Consider the following 22,105-nt stretch of genomic DNA (forward strand, 5'->3'; position numbering starts at 1 on the left):
GCACAGAAACCTTTTAGAAATTTAAAAAATCTGAAAGAATTGGTCAAAGTCCTATTAATTCTAGACACAAAGTAATAAATATTTAAAAAATTTAAGTGTTTTTCCATAGTGAAAATTTTTATGGAAAACAAGACAGGTTTTTTTTTTTAGAGACTAAATAGCATATTCATGATAAAATATTTTCTTCTTCACACATATATTAGATAATACACATAGTATCTACATACTATTTATCACATAGATAATTTTAATTCTTAAATCCCTATTTGAATCCTTGATCGATCACTACACAAGATCTGTTTCTGACTATTTTGTTGTTGTTTTAGACTTTGGCTTGTCATAAGATAAAACTATTAAGTATGAACTTATATTTAAAGGAATATTTCCTTCAGAAATTATTGTAAAATTATGGTAGGGTGGTATCCAAGTTATATAGTTTTGGGACTTTTACATAGGGGAGTAGGACACTAGGAAAATCATGAAGTGCACATTTCATTTTTTTTTTCTCAAGAATTTTCATATATGAGAAATCAAGTTAAAATGAACAGAGAGGTCTGTCATGAAAGAAAAAAAAATTGCAACTTGTGGACTGAGGGATGTGTGTTTCCGTGTGTGTGTGTGTGTGTGTGTGTGTGTGTGTGTGTGTAGTGGGAAGGTACTTTCTCTCTGTGAGAATGCTGCTGGGAATTCCAGGCTGAGTTGCCCAGACAGGAGCCGAGAAAGGAATGCTATAAAGAATATTCTGCAAGGAATACTGAAGCTGGGTCTGTGAGTCATGCGTTTTTGCTCTTTGACCTCAATAATCTGCATCTTGAACTCAAGTCTTTTTCTCAACTCTCACCTGCTTTCTGGTTGCCTGGTCTCTGCATCCTGATAAAGCCCACTTACCGTCTTCCTCATAGAGAAGGCCCATGTGCGCATGCGCCTCGGCCTCTTTCCTCCCGCCGTCGATTTTGATCAATTGTGCAATCTGAAAACATCGTTCATAGAAGTGGTTCCTTACCCACTTGTCTTCAGCATTATCGAAGAAACAGGCCAGAGCATACAAGTTATTATACACTTCTTCAAAGTGTCCTTCAAAAAGGGAAAGATACAAACTACATTAGAAAGAGGATGTCTCATGGCACCTGCTCGGGAACGGCAAACCGATGCTGTGACATTTATTCCCATTTTATTCCTAAAAGTGTGGTTATTTTATAAATGTAATCTGAATGCAAAATTAAAATAATTACATAAGTTAATGGATATCCACATAAACAAATCAACAAAAGTCTTTCCAGAAATGTACAACATACTAGAAATCGACATATGGTTTGGATTTAAATAGGGGACTTTATGTAAGACATGGACTGGAAATATCAATTAGCAGGGTACCTAGTTTTTCTGGGAGAAAGGACTGTCATTGGGTACTTTTCACATTGGAGCTTTAAAAATTGTTTTGAGATGGCAGAGAAAGTAATGCTTATTAAAATGACAAAATAATGTGAATGAAGAAAGCAGAGAGGAAATGGGAATGCTGCACTGTTTTCACCCTGAAGGGAAAAAAAAATCATAGGGTTTGATAGATATAAGAAATGATGATCAGGATACCTCTGTAAGCTGTACACGTTTTCTGATAAAGTTTCTAGCAACATAGGTTTTTCTGACAGTGTTAAGAAAGAGCAGACGTCTATGCTTCGATATTCTGGGTATTTTTTCCCCACTGAAAATGCATACATACGAAGCATTCCTTTTACTCAGATAGTTGTTAGTTTATTACTTGAACCCTTGTAGTCCCCCCCCCACTTATATGTATGCAAAAAGGTGTGTTAATAAATTATGAATTGTCCTTATAAACTCCACTGCCATAGTAATAGAAATGTCTGTGGGGCTGGCACTGTGGCTCAGTGGGAGAGTGCTTGCCTCACACTGGGTTCGATCCTCAGCACCACATAAAAGTAAGCAAATAAAATAAAGGCAGGCTGTCCATCTACAACTACAAAAAAAAAAAAAAACTTAAAAAAAAGTGTTATGTGTTAATGAATTGTACCTCAGTCCTATAAACCCCTCTCAAATGGTGAATGTGAACAAATTTATAATCTTTCTGTCTTTTTGCATTTATTCTGAAAGCACACTTGTAAATAGGTAGTAGCCTGAGTAACTGTTCTAAAACTTTTTTTATAACAGTGATTGTGGAGTAGAATTCATTGATGCAATTGCTCACTACGACCAGAAGAGTCAGCCTATTTGTTCCTGAAGGTATTACAATAAAGAAGAATATTGCCCATTAATGAATCTCTAAGATTAAATCCAAAGGCTCAGAAAAGTGAAACAAGCTAAATACAAGGTGGTTGTCAAGAACTATAAATAAGTCATCCAGTGTTTCAACAGAAATCTTTAAAACCCGTGCCATTCCTTCACTTACACCTCTTATGTATATATTTATTCATCGAATGTGAATAGACCATGCAAGTCTATTTCTTAATATTTCATATTTCTTTGTCATATTTACTAATTAGAGAGTTTTATTCTTTTTGGATTGAGCAAAGAATTTCATATACTCTACTTAAATAAAATATTTTATATAAAGAATATTTTATATAAAATTTTAAAACTATATACATAATCCTGCAATAATTTTTCTATTTTTCAGTAAATAAACATTAATATAAAAATATTCCCAACATGTCATAAGCAATGTTTTTTTAAAAAGACAATGAGCTATACTTATATAAGTTATTAAGATACCATATTGAAAGACTACTTCTCAGCTAAGCTATTTTTCTGTTTGTCATATGTATACTTTACATTCTAAGTAGCCTTTCTCCTTGCTTGTAGATCACTCTCTTGAATTGTCAGTAAGTATATTCAGAAGATGAAAATCAATTTTATTGTTGGTCTGTTACTTAAACACTATGCTCTCTAAAGAAGAGATTCCATAATGAAATAAATTTCAGAAGTATACACACAATATATGTAAGCATGAAAAGAGCTCTAATAAGTCCCTCGATAAATCAACCTTCTTAACTTCAATGATAGTTCACCAAACTTATTTTACCAGATAATTTTTTGTTTTTGTTTGTCTTTGCATAAAACTTATAATATACTTTGGAGCTTTGCTTGATTAGAACACACTTTATGTATATTAAACAAATGTTACTGGAAAAAAAATTGCTGCTCAACTCTTGGCAATAATTTAAAAGTCAAGCGTAAATAATGTTGGAATTATCTATTGATTCAGTTACCCATTACCATTATTGCCATCTCTTCCCCAACCCCATGGGGCTCAAGATCTTAATCATAATGTTACATACAGATGGTACGAAGATGATTCACAACAATGGATAAAACAGGAAATGTGTCAGGGACAAAGAAACCCTTCCAGGAGTGGAAAATCATCCAATAAGAAATGGCTGGCTTACTTTAAACACAACTTTGCTCTAAAACAGCAAGTGATATTTTGTTGAAGTTATTTAAATAACTCTAGATTACTGCTCTGTAAATCTCAAGAGACAGAACTGACCTGAGACGACTATTGTTAGTGCCATAGTTTTGATTAAATGAACTTCATTGTGACCCTAGAGCGATGGTCTTTCCAATGAGAAGCAATGAGGTTTCTCAGAGACACATTATTTTAGGATAATTGTTTCAGACCCCCCTCCCCCACCATATGGGATGGAACCTTGAGATGCTATTCACAGATTTCTATTTTTTGGATACATGTGTATATATATATATACACCCACATGCACATATATATACACCCACATGCACATATATATGCACACACATACATACATACATACACACACACATATATACACACACATGCCCATATACATGTGTATGTTTTAAGATTAGGATTAACTCAAGTTATTAAAAACAAAAATGTGTATCTCATTTTTATGGGGCATTCCTTCTTCAAATCACAATTTTCCCTCAATTAAGTTCATGTGTTGACTGTAAGAAAAAATTACACACCTTCTTTACAAAGGACCATATAAATGCTCACATGTTATTCAACTGAATGATTTCCACTAAACTTTTTTTGCAACATTTCTGATTTTCTGTATTTCAACTAGGCAAAAGCCACTGCAGTTTTTAGGAAAGAACTCTACAGACCATTTAGGCTGAACAAGAAGTAATTTTGCCCCATTTAACAAATGCAACCTTAGTTACCATGAATATGTGATAAACTGCTCTGTGAAGAAAATATTTCCTTCCATGACTGACCACTTGTGCAAGACTTTGTCTATAATGAAATTGGGATTTCATGAGTTTCAAATTGGAGGAATATTTTTATTTTTATGTATAGTTACCATTTTTTTAAATGAAAAATTAGAAATTAAAATGTGTTCTACCTTCAAGCAAACTATTTGGTATTTTGGTTTCTTTATCATTACAGAAGCCTTGATGACAAGATGACTCATCTGTGACACTTTATGACAAGGCAGAGTTTTTGCTCATATTTATGCTGCTCAAATGAAAGCCCCCAACTCACACAGTGAATATGATGGAATTCAACTTGAAAAAGTGGCTACTGGGCGGGTTTTATCTTGACTAGTTGTGCTTCCAGCCTCAATATCACTTCAGAATTTGGGGCTGACATGGGAATGCAGGTTTTTCACAAAAGCATATTTTATTCCCGATAGTTAATTTCTTGAGAAATTATATAAATCACATTTTAAAGTTCACCAACAGACTCCATTTTAAAGTCAACCCGGCATTTGAATACTTTTCATGGTGTTAACAACCCAGTCCCATCTCAACCCCGCCACCCCCTCCACCCTAATTTGCTTGATGTGCTATTCACAGTTTGGACATCTTGTCATCTTAAGTCAGGTCACACCTTGATGGGACTTCACTCTAGAAGCTGGGAGACTATGGCTTGCCTCTGTGGCTTCCCCGTGTCTCATCAGATGGCTCTATAGAAGCTGAGGGGGCTAACAGAAATTTGTCCGATACCCATAAATGGTCTGAAATGAAACACTGTCATGTCAAGGCCCAAGACTTTATTTTATTTTATTTTGAGTTCTATCATGTTTTCACCCCAAATGTTGAAGAAACGAATAATTTAGAACACCAAATTTATATGCCAAAATCTGGGACTTCCATTTTTTTCTTTAATTATAAGTGACCAATTAAAATGATCAATTCTTAAACATGTGACTGAAAAATATTTATAACAATATCAATATAATGATAACAGAGATGAAAATATTTTCTCCAATTCTTGACATATAACTTTCTGGAAAATATTAGAATACCAAAAAAAAGGAATTATTAGAAATTATTCCATGGAAAGTATAAAATTAACAATTTTAACCACAATTGTGAATTGCAGGTACTTTGTATCTTCTCAGTATTCCCTAATATAAAGTTTCTGATTCAAGTAACATGTCATGAGAAAAAAACTTCAAAGCTCATTTACATAAATTCTGGAAAATCGGTATCATTTTGAAGCAACAGTGCTGTTCGAAAGTATCTCCTTAGCAAAAGTCAATAGGCAGATAAGGATAAATCATGTAAACGTTAATAATTCATGATCTGAGAGATTTATATCTGTTGGAAAGTTCTAGAAGTTGTCATTAGGTGCCAGGGTTGTCTTCCCGGCTTGGAGTGACAGCACCAGGAGACCCTACGTCTGGGCTGCCTCTTCATTCAGTGGTCCCTATGATTTGTCCCATAAATATGCTTAGTTGACTAGAGAGACCTGGGCTAAGTTGTCTCAATGTGTCCCCTGCACGCAGGGGACAATCTGGAACCTTCCCGAGGGGACCTGCCCACCCTCTCTCCACCTACCTTTCCTCTCGGCGGCCTCGGCCCTGGTCAGGTGGTGGTATAAGTAATCCAGTTTATCTAGCTGATCCTCCAGGGGCTTCTGCGTCCAGAAGATGGACCTGCGTCTGGCAGCCACCCTCAGGGTCTCCCACTGCTCCATCAGAGCAAAGAGCTCAGTGAAGGACTCGTGATAACCCTCCCGCAGCATGTCCACGCAGATGTTCTTCTTGTACGAGTTCCTGTAGCTGGGAATAAGAAGCAGAAAGCTCAATGCCTCATTTTAGTCCTTTCAATCTGCCCCGTGTTTTCATTCTCTGATAATTAAAGGCTGAACAGTGTTTCTTTCTTTCTTTTTTTTTCTTCCCCTCAGTGAAAGCACTGAAAACTCTCAAAAGATCTTTGCCTCAGACACTTATAATTGAACTACTTCAGTTTAATGAAAGATGCCAGAAGCTATCTAAATACAGTAATTTTAATGAAATTACATTATAAATATATCCGTTCCAGAGCTGGGCTCTCTTTGATAAGGACAATGAGCTAGTTCATTGACAGTATTAAAAAATACTGGATACACCAGCCTTCCACCCAAACAAGCCAACCCATCCAATCAGAAAACTACAATAAGCCGGGCAAAAATCACATTTGCTATTTAATATCAAAGCAACATCCTCCCTGTATTTGGCAGTTTTGTTGTATGTTATGGAAGTTGATCATTCATTCATTCATTCATTCATACATACATAATGATTTATTGAACTCTATCGCTATATATACATATCATTATATATACTGATATAAACTTTACATACATTTATATATAAAATTATTTTCAGGTAGAATTAAGTTATTGGTTTTGCTAATTCATTGCTTAGTTTCAGAACTCAGGAGGCTGAAGTAGGAGGAATACTTGAGCTCAGGAGTGTGAGACCACCCTGGGTAATAGCAATATCCCAGCTCAAAAAACAATGATGAAATGCTGAGAGCCATTGCCAAGTAGGAATGACGAAGGACTCTCCATTGTGGAAATGGGCTTGCCTTTGGACCCGGGTCATTTGCAGTGACATTGCATGTATGCTTGAGTAAGGTGACCTTGCTCAAGGACCAGGGTGGATCCGGGTTTAAGGTGTATCCTGCTGGGATTAGGGAGTGCTCCTTGGGTTTAGGGCGGTTCCAGGTTTAAGGTGGACCCTGCTGGGAATAGGGCGTATCCTGCTGCCTCAGGCATGCCAGCTCCTTGAGTTCCCGTTGAGTCCTCCAGGGATTCAGAGAGTATTTGGGATTCAGAATGTGGATTTTGCCCAGAATGTGAATTTCCTCAGAACGTGGGAATGAAAACAAATCCTAACTTTAATAATAAACCATATGCAAGGACATTGACAGAGGATAGTTCATCTACTCATTCAATGAATCACTATTGCATTTCCTACTAAGTACCATCCAGTGTTCTAAACACTCAGTATTCTTGTGAAGTTGGCATTCTAGTGGGAAAACACAATCCCATAATTAAGAAATGAAAAATAATGACTGAAAATGTCTACATAAGAAATATACAAAATTATGGTATGTGGTGGCTATTCACCTATCAAAAAGAACAACCAGATAGCAATATATTTACATCTTTCTATTAATTTTTGTAAGCTTTTTTAAAAAAAAAACCGAGAACTCAATATTTAGAAAAACTGATATATGATTCTATTGGCAATAAAAATTTCAGTGTAGACTGGGAAGAGCTCAGAATTAGTCAGAATACCCATTTGTCCCAACCTCCCTGGTCTTCATTTCTTCTCAATTGTAAAATATACACATTCATATCTGCCCTTCCTACGTCGCAGGATCTTTTCAGGAACAAGATGAAATTAAGTGAAAATGCTGCGGGAATGTGAAGCTCCTGGCTGCCATTCGATTCACCTGTGGAGTTTCCACAGAAAAACGGCCCAGGTTCCACCTGCCAAGAATTTCTCATCCCGAGAATCTACTTGGGTAGAAATCAAGAGTGGTGAGTGGAGAGTCGGAGATACAGAGGCTTTTATGTTTGTCTTTATGTATCTATTTTTAAGTGGGATCCAGACAATGAAGAGACCTCATGGTCAAGCAATGGTAAGAAGCTCAGACTCAAAGCAAGGCATGATGGAGAGTCCTGGAGAGGCTGAGTCCCAATGGATGGGGGGTGACTGCTTTTGAGAAAAGGCATCTGGAAGCAATGACACTGAACAGCAGCGCTCCCCCACACCAGCAGCCAGTCTGTTGTACCAGCTCGAAGAGTAAGGAAACCACATTCCTGGGTCAAAAGATCAACAGCTACCATTCGGTTTGAGCCAAGAAATATTCAAAACAGGGAGAGTAAATTTTGGAGTGACCGTTTTTTACTCTCCTATTTGTCCCTCTAGTTGAAATAGAAGAGGAAAATGGAGACAGAAAGACCATGTCCTCCCTGTTCCCCTTTATTCCAAATACCAGAGGGGTGGGGGAGAAGAAGAAGCCAGCAACCTGTGAAGTTCAGTGGGATCTAAGTGTGGAAGGAAGACACTGGAACCTGCTTCCCGTGTGAGAGTCTTGAAGGTAGGAGGGTTACCAACATCCCCGCTGCCCACCTCCCCATGCACCGGGCACAAGAAGGCAGGGAGCCATCAAGGGTTTGTAGGCAGAAGAGAACCAGAGAACCAGAACCAGCCCCAATGATGTCCCACAGTTCTTCAGTGGTAATGGTGTGACATTATGAAAAAATGTCATGACTTTTCAGAGGGCTCCACAGATAACACTAACGGAAGGGGAAGGTCACTGTGTCTGCCACTGTGTTATCCAGCCTTAGCCAGGGATGTGTGCTGAGAGGCTCATGGTGAGATTCTCACTGGGGTTGGAAGGAAGGCACAGCCATGATTGAAATGGGCAGCACCGGGAGCCTCTGAAAGGCTTCAGGCCAGCACACTGCCAGAGCTGATAAACAAGGATGGACTGGGGACAGTTGCCTGCACAGGATGCCACAGCCCAGAGATGCGAACGTTCAGCTAAAAGTCAGAGAGAACTCGCATCACAGTATTTTGAAAATAGAGAATCTACTTGTTGCCTAATCTTAGGCAGCCAAGGACCTGGCTCACTGGACTGGCAAGTTCAAGATCAAGGTCCCTGGGATTATCCTGACCTTCTCTCCTTCTTGTTCCCTGCTAGTGGCCACAGGGCTCCAGAGACCATGTTCACTTTCAAGAAGAAAGTGGAGTGTGAGGGGGCATTGACTGTGTCTTTCCTTATTTTGGGGAAAAACAGAATCATTCCCGCAACTCCTAGCAGATTTCTACTTTTGGACCCTTTGTCTAGAACTGTGTCATATGACATCCCACTCTCCCTTTGCTGCAAGGAGTCTGGAAACCCAAATGGCCTGACTCCTCTTGGGCACAGTGATGTCCCAACCCAATTTGAGCTGTGTAAGCAAAGAAGAAAGAGGACTGGGGACTGGATGGGCAAATCAGTGATAATGACAAGTTCCTCCATGAAAATCTGAAAGTAAATTCTGTCATATGCTGTTACCCTGCCTGCTCCCCATGTTGACAGATAAAATGCAGAATGCTCAGTTCAATGTGAATGTCATATAAATTACAAATGATTTTCTTTTTAGTATTAGAATCCCCTAAGTATTTCATGGGACATACACACATACAAACACACACACACACACACACACACACACACACACACCCCACCTGGTTTTTTGAAAGTGAAATTCAATTCATGTATTTTTATTTGCTAAATCTAGTAACTCTACTTCCTTCAGCCCCCTTCAGTACAATGCTGTTTCTGTATTGGAAGATAGGGTGAGGAGGACGATGTTTTAAAATCTTGAGCAACCTGAGAAATTGTGGAATTGGACTGACTACCTAAGAGTGACAAGATTGGATTTTTACACTAGGGAGGATCAAGGCTCAGGGCCAGGAATTAAAATTAAGTTATAAAAAAATAAAGACTTTCAATTTAGCATCCTTGAGTTTGTGACTCTGAAATTCACACCTGATCCAAGAGAAGGGATGGGAGGAGGGTGAAACTGGGAGTAGGGAGAAAAGATGGGAAACTCAGGTGGCCGTGGATGGGAGAGGCTATGGGGGCTGGAACTGGGGTACAGGCAGGGGGCTAAGTAGGGTTAGGTGAATCCAAAAAATACTTAGAAGATAAAAATATTGAGTACTTGGTGGCTGAATGGCTGTTGGAGGTGAAGGACAGGAAGGAGCTTGGATGATGACCAGGTCTTCTGATTGAGTAATGAGTAATTGGTAATTTGCTAAAGAGGGCAACATTTGCTACTGGGAAAGATAATGAATTTGGATTCAGATAGCTTGAGTTTGGGAGTACCCAAGGGTTCTTGCAAGTGGTCCCCTAGAAGGCAGTTTGTGGGGTGACATGGAAGGCCTCTGACGACACAGCCTGGAAACCTAACCTTGCTTCAGAGGAACAATGCCAACTTCAGATGCTCATGCATTGGCTGCCAGAATGTTTTCCTATGAGTGAAGAAAGCCTGCTGCAGCAAAAAATAAAGAAAAGGACCACAAAGTAAAAGTTAAACAGTGACTTCAAACAATGAAAATATGCACTGGGCAGAACAGTTGGGAGGTCATCTCGGTTCTAACCCTAATCCAGACAGAGATGTAGAAAATCACTCTCCAGATCCTTCTGCCTTCACATGGGAAATGAAGGGGGATCTGGCCCATCCAGCATGGAGCCCTACTTCTGCCTTGGCACACCTGAAATACTTCTGCAACTAGCCAGCCTTATACGTGGGATAGGAATTCAAGGACTCCCTAGTCAGGGGGTAGGTTATTGACCCAAATTAGAGGGAGACTCGGTCTTTCCCATGAGCTGGAATGCTGAGGCAAGCAGCACAGGTGTGGGAGAGGCAGAAGCCCTGGGCAGCTGGACTGGACAAGATTCTCCAGGAGTCTTCCTACCTATGTCCATGCAAGGGGCCTGTGTCTTGTCCACTTCTTCTGAGCTGGGTTCTCCCCCACATTCCACCAGTCACCTAACATCCTTTCCATAAAATCATTTCCACTTAGTTTAGTCAGAATGGGGTTTCATTGCCTTTTGACCAAAGAACACTAAGTGATTCAGAAGAAGCTGGACTAGGAGTATTTCCAACAGATCTTTCGGGTTCAAAATACCAACAATATATAGCATTGATTTTTAAAGATTTCTAGTAATTTTTTTGAAAAGGTCATTTTTTTTTGCAGAAGATATACCAAATAAGAATATGTTTAAATATGTATATATAACTTTATTGACACCATTTCTATTTTGTACACACCTATATGCATGTACAAATGCACCTGTAAGCCATTAAGCCTCATGAGTAATATTTGAGAGCAAGAAAGAATCATAGTTATTTACTAAATAGGTTTCTACTAAACCTTTAAAGTAAGGCAAATTATTTAATCTGAATATCTTAATTTATTAAAATGAATTGATTCTTGGAAAACAAAAATACATGGCAATTTTCATTATTATATTTGGATTTCTCAGATTTTTTTATTTCTTAAGAGACAACCACAGTTGAAGTTCACTTTCTTTGTGAAGAGGAAAATAAATAGAAATGTAAACAGGATCCAAATTCATTATTTAAATTGTTATTCCATTTGGACGTAAAGATTTTAGTCTTTGGTTTCATTTATACATTAAATTTTGTCTAAATTAAGATGTTGCTTTTAAGCATCAGAAGAAGGACAATTTCTTTGACTCTAAACTGCCCTACAAGATGAAAATTGAGAATTCTGTTAAAAATTATGAAGAGATTTACTATGATGGGATTTGGGGAGGGTTCTGACAGAAATATATATATATATATATATATATATATATATATATATATATATATATATATATATATATATATACCACTCACAAAAGTAGGAGTGGGGACATTGATAGACACACTGGGCATCCATAAATCTGCCTCGTGAGGAAGATCTCTACCGCAGCAGGCACCTCAGGCTGCATTGGGATCAGGGAAGCAGCTGGAGAACAGACTTAAGATAGAATAAGGGAGTTGCACATTTCATACAGGTTTTACTGCCTTTTAAAGGCATTGTTCAAGAAATTTTGCTAAAACTATCATAGTTTTTATCAAAATTTCCCTAAAAAAATGACAAGTTTTTAAAAACATCTAGAAACTGACAACAAAATTCAACAATCTGGCTCGAGCTTCGTAGCAGCTGAATGTGTGGAGGTGCTGGGAAATGCGGGGTGTGCTGGTCTACAGGCACAGAAATATGGCATGGATTTTAAATTCCTCCTTCAATAGCTACTATTTTCGGAACTCCCACAATGTGTCAGGCACTGTGTAAATATCACTTCTAACTCACTCCACAACTGCATTAAGTACTACTTTAATTTATACAGATTTAAAAACAAACAAACAACAATAACAAAACACACACACACACACACACACCTCTCCAGAGATCAGTGAGGCTGTGAATTGCCCCATAAGCTAATAAATGGCAGAGTTGTGATTCACACCCAACCCTCTTTGACTGCAGGTTGTGAATTCTTTCCACTTCCCACATTGCCTCCTGGGACATCAACTATTGTTGCTTTTTCTCCTCTTTTCCTCCTGCCCATTCTTACAACGTTCTATTTATTTGCATTGACCATTTAGGAATTTGACAAAATTTGACAATTATGATGCAATCTCCAATTTGAAAGCCAGTTCTCTTTATCCATGCTAATCCATGTTTATGTTGGATTGGGAGCAGAGATCAGTATCATTCTGTGGCTCTCCCAGAGGATCCCCCTCTTTTAAAGGAGGGAGCAGACGCTAGTAGCATTCATGAAAAGCAAATTAAATAGATATGATTCCCACTCAAGGGTGTAACAGCTACCAGGATAAACCACAGACAAACATTTAAAAGGGTAAAAAGTGCATACTTCTACAAACCCAGAAAAGACAAATAGGTGAAATGAATAGGTATAACAATTTATTTGATCCTATCCCCACCTAAATTAATGCATAAACCGAGAGGTTGACTTTAACAGTGTAAAGCATTATCACCTATTCAAATAAGGACAAATACATTTAACATATTTCTTCCGGGGACAAACTGAAATTATGGTAACAAGGTGAAGCTTCACATTCAGTCAAATATTTCAAACCATTCAATTAAAAAAAACATACTTTAAAACAAGAGCATAAATTTTTAATTTAATCTGACAAAGATAAACTCAAAAGATATGTAATAGCTAATCAAAAGTCAAGATAATACTTTTATTCCATTAAGTTAATATTTATAAGTCACTAGTGGGTTATCTGTGTCAGTTATAACAGTCTTACATTCAGATCGTAGGGATAAATGTTATTGGAATCACCTACGGGATAATTACATTGACTTAAATTAATACTTAAATAGCTTCAGTTAATATAATTTCCATGAAATAAAGAGAATCACTATTCCTACACATACTTTTCAGTGTAGGTAGATATTACATATAAAAAATTTTTAAAAAGTTATTTTCTGATATATGCAGACTGATAATGATTTTGTAAGTTCCTTGGGTATGTGTAATCAATTTTAGAAAATGGTAATTGCTTTTTTCACCCAAAGCTAACACAATGATATAGCATTTCGCTTGCCACATAAATAAAGAAAAAGAAACTAGAAAAAAAATTGTGTTTGGAATGACTTCATTTTAAAAACATGTAGAATTACAATGAAAATTGAAAGTATTAATTTTTTTTAAACCTTTAGGTTTATATTATTTGTCATAGCACAGATTACTACTGATTAACAATTGTACTGCCATCTCATATATATGCATGTGTATGTATTTGTAATAAAATGGAAGAGTAAGGAAATTTAAGATTTTAAGACTTTTGTTTTATATGTAATTCAAAACAGCAAGAAAAAGAAGTTTTAATATAAAAAAGTTGCTTAAATGTAAAGAATTCCAATGAGTTAACTGGTCTCTGGGGGCATCTACTGGAAATTTAGCAAACTGCAGTCACATCATGTAAATTTGATAACTTTCATTAACTGTCTTAATACAGATATTATTTTAATTGATATGCAAATAAGATGATATTCAAAGAATATAAATGCAAAGTTATGCATGGATTCTATATCACCCATGCAGAACTGCAAAACAAGTAGCTGTCTATGAGACCACTTACCAAATACTGCACTCTATTTATATATTTTAAAATGTAAATACAGCAGGTGGCATCTCACAGATTAACAGTTTTCAAATCATTTCATTCTCATTTTTGGAAAATTAGAAAGATATTATAGAGATAAGCATTCATATATTTAATGAGGCATTTTTATTAACTGAATAAAATGCATATAAAAAGTACTTTCAAATTGTAATGTCTTCTCTCTGAAACAAATTCACTTTGCATCTCAGTACATCCACCGATCACAAATAACATGATGATCAACTGCTTATTTTCTATGACTTAGCTTAATGACTACATGTTAATATTTCAAAAAGTAGAATTTTCTTACATCAGAATCAGAATCCTTCACTATAATTTGTCATTACAATTTGAATTAGTTATTAAAAGGAACATTATTAATTCTCCTAAACACTTCAAATAATGAACACAATACAACCATTTGAGCTTATACACAGTTTTAAGATGTATTTCAAAAAATAGCTCTTTTCATAATATTGTGCAGTTATAACTAATCACGAAAAAAGCTCAATAGCATAACCATTATAATATTATTTTCTTTGTAAAATTTGTTAGTGATTTTTAATGAGAGAAAATAAAAATACTTGGATGTACAAGTATTGTGCTATATATATATTATACAATCATGATCATGATTTTATATATTGCTATATAAATAATTTAATTATAATTTTTATATAAACTTCCTTTGAAAGACTGAATGGAACATTTTAGCTTCATTCCAAAATCCCCTCATTTATGTACTAATTTATACTTTTTCGGAAAACTTCATTAGAATGTCTGTCCAAATAAATATATCACCTTGAATTGTATAAATTGTAAAAAGCAAGTCAAAATTAAAAATACTATCAATAAATCAGAATATAAATGTAGTAGGATTTTTGTTTCAGTTTAATTTTGGATAGCTAGACTAACTTCATAATTTTAATCAATAAATAAAATTTACCCCCAGAAGATTATAAAATAGAAATTTTATGTGGTTTTCTAAACAGTTGTAAGTTTGCTAATTTGAATTTTTAGCAAAACTTACAAATGAAAATTTTGCTTTATAATTTTACAAGCTGCAAATTCTTATCTGATAATAATAAAATTTAGGAAACACAACTTTCAAAATTTTAAAAGTATATACAAATTGAAATATACCATTTGGAAAAAACTATTTAAACCAAGTTCAAACTTGAATTCCTTTCAAAGAGACATAATAAGGTTAATAATTAAGGAATGAAGTCTACCTCATAGAATTTTGTAACTCAGACTATAACTAATATAATTCTTTCAACAAATAATATATTGAACAATTTTGTCAACACAGTAAGAATTCATTTCATGGGTTATTTTATTTTAGGACACATGGATTATTTGTGTCAAATGGAAAAAAATTATTTCACAGTTTCAATTGTTAGCATGGATGCTTAGTGTTAGCAGAAGTCACTTTTTGGGAGATCAAATCAATGAATGTTTCTAAATCAAATAATAATTTTGCTGGTGATAATCACCAGATAATCAGAGGAAAGACATGGTATTTTTGCAGGCGGTATGAGGCTGCAACTCTTCCAGTGGCTTTAAATAATTCCCTTAATAATATAAAGACATTTTTAATGTGCACATCCTGTTAAAAATGATTTACTCAAGTGATTTCCATTCAATCAAATATTTGAAGTACCGTGGCTCTCATCCATTGGAAATGAATAAACTATGCACCTGTCAATATAAAGTGTCACCACAATATTTATCCAGGAAGCTGTCACACCACATTTTGACAATCGTTTTCTTTATTGAAAAATCTCAAACCGAAACATATTTTTTAAAGTTTTTCTTTAGAAGTTTGGTGTAAAGAACTGGGAGAGGGGCTGGGGATGTGGCTCAAGCGGTAGCGCGCTCGCCTGGCATGCCTGCGGCCTGGGTTCCATCCTCAGCACCACATACAAACAAAGATGTTGTGTCCGCCGAAAACTAAAAAATAAATATTAAAAAATTCTCTCTCTCTCTCTCTCTCTCTCTCAAAAAAATAAAACTGGGAGAAAAGCTCCTCATATGAGGTCAATTATATACACAATTTTTGTATACAGTCATTATTTGCAAACTCCTTTGAGAAATTCAAACTTCTTTACAAAAGAATGATTTCAACTAAAGGTCAGACACGGAAAGATGTGAACTGAATGCCATCTTTAAAGAAGAATTTTCAGGGAAAGTATTTTCAGAATCCAACATGAACCCAAGCCCCTTTGACCAAAGGAGACCATTGTATGGATTCATATCTTCTTGTTTTGTGTTGTTTCCAAATTACATTGTAACTTTCAACCATCAGAAAAGCAATAATACTAAGCTAAAAAATAAAACCTCAAAATGAACTTAGTTCTTAAATTGAGTTATAATAATAAAAAAGAAATCTGAGTAATGCAATTCTGTTAGATTCTGTGTTTATTACGATGATAGAAAACATGAAAATAAGGGAGAGATCAAAAAAATGAGCGTTTTAATCTCATGACTATAAACACCAGTAAACATGATAATGCTAGTTCATCAACTGAATATTCTTGTCTAAATTAATATTGACAATTTTTATTAACATAAACCTCATGGTATTTGCTCTGCATTTCAAGACACAATTTTGTGACACTCTCCAAATTTTTTGAAATTCTCTTATTTAGGATTTTTTTTTCCTGTCAGATAACACTGCCTAACATTTTCTTTCAATTCTCTATACATCTCTACAAACAACAACAATAATTTAAAAACTACTACTTTTCCATATAAATCGAGTGAAATATCACTCACTTTTAATAAAAATGGAAAGCTGGAGAATATAAAAATCAAACTTAGCAAAAACAACAAGTTGCTTTAAAAATAAAAACTTTGGCTCACTGTTTTTTTTTTTATATTACTAAAGTGTGTCATGCATTTTATCTTTGCAAGAGTTTGACGAGTTTTGCAAGTAAAATTCTGTTTCCTCTACACTTGCTAATAGTCATGAGAATCTGTAGTTTGCACCTTCCCATTAAAAATGTATTGTATTTTTTGAAATTATTCACCCCGCCTTTTATCCAGATCATGTCTTTGAAAGGAGGAAGTAGATAATAAATGGAATAATTCATGATTTCCCATTAAATATGAAACTTTCTTTTGCAGAGTTTAGAAAATGAAGTTCTACATAATGTACAAAAGTTGATTAGAACTTTTTTTTTTAACCTTTTCAAGAAAAAAACCTTTCACATTAAACAACTGCAGGAGGGGGTTTCTTTGGGAAAAGTAAACCAATCGATTCTTTACAACTATAGTTTTGTGCTATCTATTCTAATGTTGCTTCCTTAAAATATATATTCCTGCACAATTCTTAAAAATATTAAAAGATTGGCAAGAAAAATAGTATACATTTGGCTATAAATGTGACAAATACTTAAGAGCAAGATTACATGTTTAAAATACAAAGGGAAAAGTCACATAAATTAAAAATGAAAACAAAACATTACTCATGCTCTTTTCAGCAATGCAATGAAAGATAGTATAAGGGTAAATAGCAAAATCTGCATTTAGATTTCTCGTACTATGACATTTCTTCTAGAGAGGTAATGATACTTTGTTATGAGAAAATAATATATTTCTCATAATATATTATTGTTTGTTTTGTTTTTACAAACTCTTTGTTGGCACTCTGTTAACAACACTCTTTTGCCCTCTGCCTTTTTTTCCCTTTGATACAATCAGAAAGTATTAAGCCAAAATGATATCTAGTTTCATTCCAGCTTTATCATTTTATATTTCTTGGGTAAGAAATCTGTAGTAATTTAACTAAAGAGAAATGTCAAGCTCTGACTATTAAAGGACAGCAGTTGACCTCATTTCTTTGAGTTTTAAAGTTTCTATTGTAGGAATAGTGTATCATTTTCGTAGGCATATTTAAATTTTTCCATATAGAAAAATAGAGAGAATATTTTCCCCCATTAAAATTGAGTGTTCAAGAGTAAGTACCAAACTGTATGCTCTCTGAAGAAATCGTTCACACTCTGTGCTACTTTAATTAATATAACAAAGGTGTACACTGCACTTGTGAACAGTGAAGTCACAATTTCTCATTGACTGTACATACCCAATGATCAAACTTACAGAACACAATGAAAACAAAAGTAGGTTGATGATTCTGATGCTTTGGCCAGACAAAATCCATATATAAGTATCTCATTCTTCTAAATAATACATTAATTTTAATGCAGCTAGCTCAAATATTTAGAAAACTACCAGTTCTAAATTAGGAAGACAGATTTACAAAGTCAAAAATGTGCATCAATAAGAATATTGTAAAAATAAAAGGAAGTATTTGCAAGAAGATGAAAGAGCTTTGAATTCAAACATAAAAATATACATAAAATAGATACATAATAGGAACATATGTTCACTTCTTGGTATTTCCATATAGTACTGCAAATATCAAGGAAGGGAAAGTTTGCAATGTTGTTAATATCAGACAAAATAGAACTCAAGCAGAAAAAAAATTAAAGGAGCATATAATTATATCAGATTCATAAATGAGATTCAAATTTACAGAAAAATACAGCAGGTGGTAAACAACATACCTAATAACAGTGTCAAAGTATATAAAATGAACAGAAAGATAAAAAGAAATTGATTTTAATGTTGTTTTTCAGAAACTTACAGATAGAGGGAAAATTATTTTAATAACAATTGCCTAGGTTGATAGAAATAACAGGCTCAGACTAATTATTAGAATATTACAGATATTTCTATATGAATGGTCTAACAAATAAGTAGAGAATATATATTTATTTTCCAAACATAGAAGAAACATTTATGAAAACTGGCCATACACTAGTCACACTAGAAATTTCATAAACTGATATTATATATGGCAAATGTACAGTGTAAAATAAAGGTTCACTTCCTACTCCTGCAGTACCTACAAAAAAAGAAAAACAAATACCCCAAAAACATTCACTTTCAGACTCATCAATATATTTCTATTTTATTCATTTTCTAAAGGTAAAAACCACTGTGGAAATTTTAACATATTTAGAATTTTAAAAATACATAAAAATCAAATCATGCAGGAAGAAATCATTGCAGTTTTGAAAAGGAAGCTTATAGGAGTGGTTTGTTAAAAGCCACTATCAACTGATACCAGAGAAGCAGCTAGCTTTCAACTCAGGATGCTAGGAACAATCCTAATAAAACAAACATATATAAACCCATGCAAAGAACAAGAAAGGACATATCAAGAGTCAAATCACAAATCAATAAGAGAACAAAAATTAAATTTATTAAAAAAAGTGGTTTTGTGAAAAGATAATTTTTTTTTCAAATATTATCAGGAAAAATGAAAATAGCTGTCACCAAAAACAGTGCCAGGAATAAAAAAGTAATATAACTTCCAATTATAATCATAGTCATAGGTGCCTTTTAGGCTTAGCAATGTGCCAAGTGCTGTTCTCAATTCTTTGCATGTAATTATCTTATTTAAACCTTATAATGTTTTTTAATGAAATAGGTACTCTCATCATTCTCTCCATTTTACAGATGACTCTGGTACAACACGTTTAATTGACAAGTGAACGTCACACACCCTGTGAGAAATGAAGCTGGGGTATCCGTTTAGGTAATCTGCTTCTAGAGCCCATGTGGTTAGCCATTATTATCTTTATACTACCTCAGAGAAACACAGACTATTTCAATTGATGTACAGGAGATTTAAAGATTATTAGAAAATAGGCTGAATTTTATCACAACAATAAAAAAATCTATAAATATAGGCACATTATTAAAAAATGATTAAAATTAGTTAGAAAAGACTTTTCGAAGACCAATTGCCATAGAAGACTTAGTCCTTTCTCCCAGAAATCCTTCCAACCCAAGAACTAAACTGTTTTCACATGGTAAGTTCAAAGTTTATTCATGATTAAGAAACATATACGGTATAATGAATCCCACTATTATGTAAAATTATACACCAATTTAAAAAAGCAACATAGCAACTCAAAACACATTTCTTATGTTGATATTGTGTAAATACTAAAAACCTGTGGGGAAAAAGCCTTTTTGCAATATATTCATTTCTACTAGAGTAGAAATGTGAAGGAATGGTGCTGTCACTGATATAATTTAACATTGAAAATGATGGTTCTTGATAAGGTGGGACTCAATATTTTAATGCTATCAATTCTCCTAGAATAACATAAATTCCATGTACTCCCCATAAAAATTCAATGATTTTTTACTGACTCTTGACAAGAAAATCCTAACATTCATAGTTACAAAATAGTAACGTACAAGGAAAAAAATGATCACTTGGAACAAAAAAGGGCACTGTCTGCAAGACAGAAATGTATTTCAACTAGATTAAGGAAACAGTTATAATGAAAATAAATGCAAATAGGTGAACAGAATATGTATGTTCATGTATGTGTATGGTATAAATATATACACATGAGAATTTGTCATTAAATATAAGTGGTGTTTCAGGTCGGGGAAGGATTTGGAGACAATCATTTATTTGCAAATTTTGCTGTCTTTATTTCTTAAATTAATATTTTCATGATACACATAACACATATAGCATATGTTATATTGCCTTTCTACATTTAATAGTACATTTAAATATCAGTTTCCTGATTACTTCTTATCCCTGACATATGTGACAGGTTTATAGTAACATCATCACTAAGATCTTTTAGGTGCTTATTTCCATCACTTGCTACAGCAACTTCATAGACATTTAATTTGGACTTCTGATTTAGATGCTGTTTTCCAGATTGTATAGCCTTCTTTACCTTAAATTCTATACCCCCACCCCCACTTCAGTTTAACCATTTAGGGAGTGGGGACAAGAAAAACTGCAGAAGCAGAGTCTGTCAGAAGACGTGTCAGTCTATGTGGTTCCCCGTTTTTGATGGATAATTTATCTGAATATGCAATTCTAGAGTAAAAATGATCATCCTTCCGATTTTGAGGACATCATCCTTTTTCTTCCAGTGCTACACCTAGTTTTGAGTGTGTACAACTGTGATGATAGTGTGATATTTATTTCTTGATGGCAACTTCTTCCCCCACCCCTAGAACTTCTAGCATCTTTTCTTTATATAATGTTCTGAAATTTCACAAGGAAGTACCTAGGTTGGGTAATTTTAATTTAGGGTATTTTGTTTTTTTCCTTTATGGTTACTATAGGAGCCCATTTCATTCTAAATATATTTGAGTGTTTTTCCACTTGAATCAAAAATAATTGAAGTTGATGTGTGTGGCCTTTCTTTTTCTCTGATTAGTCTGACTAAAGATGGATCAATTTTTTTTGATCTTTCCAAAGAACCAGCTATAAATCTCATTGATTTTCTCTATCATTTGGTCATTTCTCCTGAAGGTGCATACTTCCAATGACCTAAATTAGGTCATTTGATCATTTCTCTATCATTGAGGTTATTGGAGGTATGCATCCTCAGGAATATACCTTCAGTAAGCTAAATTCTTTCCAGTAGGCCCCTTCTCTTAAAGATTCCACCAATTCCCAATAGCACTACAGGATGGTAAGCAAGCCTTCATTTTACTATTCCTTTCTCTCTTTTAACTTTAAATTTAATTTGCTTTCTTTTTCTAACTTTGTAAAAGAGAGGTTAGAGTATTAATTTGAATATAAGCACTTTATACTCTAATTTTATATATACTTGTATACCCTTCATTTTATATTCTACTTTTCAATATAAGCATTTTAATGCTATAAGATGCCCTTGATGTGCTGCGTTAGCTGCACCTCACAAAATTTGGCATGCCATGTTTTCTTTTTCATTCTGTTCAAATATTTTCTAATTTGTCTGGTGATTTTTTTAGGATGTAAAAATTATGGACATATTTTTACAAAATTATGTACATATAATTTTTTCCTTTAAGTATGTGGACATTTATTTTTTGGCTCAGAATATCTTTGCTTTGACAAATGTGTCATGCACACTTGAAAAGAACATCTGTTTTGTTGTTTGGTGTAATAGTCTGTAAATGTCAATTGTTTAAGGTGATTGATGGTATCATTCAAATTTTTCTATCAATTACAGAGATTATAGTGTTGAAATTTCCAACTAAGACTGTGAGTTTCTCTGTTTCTCCTCTTTTTCCTATCAGTGTTTGTTTTATATTTTGAAGTTCTGACATTTGGAGCACAAATATTTAGGATATGTC

At 34.4% G+C, this 22,105-nt stretch overlaps 1 protein-coding gene across 1 annotated transcript in view; it reads right to left on the minus strand.

The window, feature by feature from the left end:
* Ttc29 (tetratricopeptide repeat domain 29) overlaps positions 1-22,105 on the minus strand; it is a 112,068-nt gene that overhangs the window by 77,830 nt on the left and 12,133 nt on the right. Inside the window, exons 3-4 of the mRNA XM_077803103.1 lie at positions 5,782-6,005; positions 889-1,074 (exon numbers count right to left, since the gene is read on the minus strand). Coding sequence (XP_077659229.1) covers positions 889-1,074; positions 5,782-6,005 — 410 coding nt within the window. The remainder of the gene's footprint in view (positions 1-888; positions 1,075-5,781; positions 6,006-22,105) is intronic.

Source organism: Urocitellus parryii, chromosome 10, assembly GCF_045843805.1.
Source record: "Urocitellus parryii isolate mUroPar1 chromosome 10, mUroPar1.hap1, whole genome shotgun sequence".
Lineage (NCBI taxonomy): Eukaryota > Metazoa > Chordata > Mammalia > Rodentia > Sciuridae > Urocitellus > Urocitellus parryii.